The sequence below is a fragment of the Dendrobates tinctorius genome, unplaced genomic scaffold (genome assembly GCF_039654945.1).
Source record: "Dendrobates tinctorius isolate UK_male_01 unplaced genomic scaffold, ASM3965494v1 ptg000163l, whole genome shotgun sequence".
Taxonomy (NCBI): domain Eukaryota; kingdom Metazoa; phylum Chordata; class Amphibia; order Anura; family Dendrobatidae; genus Dendrobates; species Dendrobates tinctorius.
Genome location: NW_027361830.1, coordinates 3,274,526 through 3,277,680, shown reverse-complemented (window position 1 = coordinate 3,277,680; position 3,155 = coordinate 3,274,526). Strand labels below are relative to the sequence as shown.

General features: G+C 46.9%; 1 protein-coding gene across 1 annotated transcript; it reads right to left on the bottom strand.

The window, feature by feature from the left end:
* Positions 1-207: 207 nt before the first annotated feature.
* On the bottom strand, positions 208-2,801 carry FOXQ1 (forkhead box Q1). The gene has a single exon (XM_073550139.1). It carries the CDS (start codon positions 2,514-2,516, stop codon positions 1,185-1,187), a length of 1,332 nt encoding a protein of 443 aa, XP_073406240.1. The 5' UTR covers positions 2,517-2,801; the 3' UTR covers positions 208-1,184.
* Between the last annotated feature and the right edge of the window lie 354 nt (positions 2,802-3,155).

The following is a 3,155-nucleotide window of genomic DNA, read 5'->3' as shown; positions in this document are numbered from 1 at the left end:
CTCAGAGAAGATGAGTGAACTGTCAGCTCGGCCTCCTCCTTCTGCAAGGTGAGCAGTCTTCTGGAGTAACCAGATCTGCAGACTCTGTAAACTGTCTTTATTATTTCTCACGCGAATCACATACTTTTCATGTTATGAAGTTTATGGAATTCCCTTCAACCATCACAAAGCAGAGTGCTGAATCACTGCACACGTCACACACAGGAATGTCTTTTTCTCAACAGTTTTTATTTGAAAATAAGCTTGATGTCTCAATAAAATACATATAAAACAATATAAAAACACAACCTCCGCTCAGTAGTGGCAGTGCTTGGCAATGGCATTGGTACACCTGGAAGAAGGCCGGACGCTTGGCTCGATTTGAGCCTCTTGTAAGCTATCAATCAAATCATTGGCCCACCACGGTTCATTAGTAGTAGCCTGGCATCATAGAATTAACTATAAATAAGTTAAGAAAAAAAAACATATTTGGCACAGTGGTGTTTACAGTAGAAATGACCTGGAAATATATCACTGTTTGGCACAATGCTACAGAATTATTATCCTAGTTATTGCATATGGGACTTTAGAGTAGAATTGGCATTTTACAAAGGGCACAAAGGTTGAAATACAGACAGGTGACAGCCAGAGATGTGGCCCAGTCGAGGTATTGTCGGGTCAATGATCACACAATTGTGTTCTGTCCACTGATACAATTTTAAAAGGTAATTGTATACTTAAAAAGTGCAGCTGAAGGTCACTTAGACATCTTAGCAAACATATATACCAGTGCAGACTCGGTGGCGCAGCCACACGAATAGTTACATATAAGAGGGGGTCTAGATTTTCATGTAGACCCTGGTCAGTGACAATCACATTGCTAAGGGCTAAGGGCTTTTAAGACAAGAATATAACATAAAGTTTCAATAGAGTTTTTGGTATAAAATTTCAAAATCTTAAATAGTCTCCCCTGAAGTTGGGGTGGTTATTAAAGGCACTTGTCAGACATAGGAAATACAGGCACTGAAATCGGTTGGATTTGATGATCCAAGAAACACAGAAATGTATTGATGCATTACATGGCAGCCAGATTATTGGAACCCCTTTACAACAAATTATTTGCAAATAAATCATGCCTTTTACATATAAATATAATTGGACCCAGTGGATGCTACAACAAACAAAGTTACCCCCCATTATTGTTATCATGCTAGCAATGTCTCAGACCGGTATGGATGGTATGATCCCGGAGAACGCATGGTGCACAAGATCTCATTACTTCCCAGGTGTTCTGAGAATGATTTAGCAGAGCTGGGGTGTGAGAACAGTTGGGGATGTTGGGAGGGAGGATGCCTAGATTGGTGCTGATCTTCCCTGGGGTCAGCAGACAGCTGCTGTCCTTCACTCCTGGGGTCCACTAAGAGTAGAAGAGCTTCAGGCATGCAATACCTATAGAGTTGTAAGTGTAAGGAAGCTGCAGTACTGCTGAGGGGGTTAAGTGGGAAGATGGAAGGTGAATGAGGCAGTGTAGAGGATGGAGAGTAAGAAAGAAGAGGATAGGAAGGGACTGAAGGAGGGGAGTGCAATAAAGCACCTGTAGGCCACAGTATCCTACCACTTGGTGGCCTAGTGTCTTCTTCTCTGATCTCTCTTTTGTGGAATGGTTTGCTCAAAATGCTGTCAATAGCAAAGGAGCTGGAAAACTTTGTCCCTGGACTGGACTCCTTGGCGGAACTGCTGGTGCTGGTAGAAGAATGTGCAGATGACGAAGATGGGGATGCAGATGTCATTAGTAGTCTGCTGGAGGAAGAGACTGAAGTCTGGGTGGCAGAAGGTGATGGCATCAGAGTGTGATGCTGGTGTTCAGAAAGTCCTTGCAGCTCCTGGTCTTTAAGGCACTTGGTGACCCGATTGAGCCTCTTCCTTCTGCGCCTGAATACACCATCAGCAAAGGTGTACTCACTGTTAGGGTTCAGCATCCAGTAATTGTCCTTTCCCCATGGACGTGATGGGTCTCTTAGCACTTTGACAAAACAGTCATTGAGGGAGAGGTTATGGCGGACAGAGTTCCTCCAGCCAGTGTACTGACCCCTGAAGAATGGAAATTTCTTCATCAAATAGTCATTGATCTCAGCCAGGGTGAGGCGGCCGCTGGCAGAGTCCCTGATGGCCATGGCTATGAGAGCGATGTAAGAGTAAGGCGGCTTTGGGCGCCGGGTGTATGTCTTGGCTTTGCCACCCTCCGATGCTTGGGTTCTGCAGCCCAAAGGTATCTCAGAATCGTCCTCTTCTCTCTCAGAGCCAGCTCTCACCTCTCCCTCCTCCTCTTCCTCCTCTTCACCACCGAGGCTGCCTGTATCCATGTCCATGTCTCTTGGGCACAGAACTGGTGCGGGACTGTTTGCTACAAAGTCTCCATCAGAGCCAAGTTCATCATCCCGGCTGGAGAGGGGGGATGGCATGCTGCCCTCCTGGTCACTGCCGCCATTGCACACCTTATCCACATAGGTAGCTCTGGGGAACACCTCCACACTCATCACGACCAACACTTCTCCACTATTCTCCGTCTAGGTTCTTGATTTCTGGCACTCACACTGTGTCATGTAGCGGTACCCAGAGTCTGCAGGTAGAGGGTCAGTGGTGTGCCAGTGGTGCCCACATGTCTCAGCAGAGGGTTAGCTGGAAGGGGAGTAAGAGTAAAGAGTAGATCGCCACAGCTGTGACTTGTCAGGGGAGGCTTGTCAAGGGCTGTCAATCCCTTCAGTCTGGTGCAGCTGCTGCCTGCTGCTCTTATTATTATTGTACAGTGATCCTTCCCTGGCCTCGCTCTATTATAATAGACAGGTGGGGGTGGCTGCCCAGCTCACCTACTCTATCTCTAGCCAATCCCAGCCTCCTCTACCAGGAGGGGGAGCCGGCAGCAGACAGCCTAACACTCCCAGTCAGTGCATGCTACTATGGGTGACACAATCAGCTCCTGATAATCAGTGTGTGTCACAGGAGTCAGTACATCCTCCAACAGGACTAGCTGTTTCTTCACAAGTTCTATGAAGGCTTCTCCTCCTCCTCCCTCTGCTCAACTTCACCAGTTAACCCTGTGGCTTCGGGATTGCAGCCGTAAACTCACAGTATAACTATCCCTTTTGCTTTTTGCCACTGCATTCTGACAATGCAGT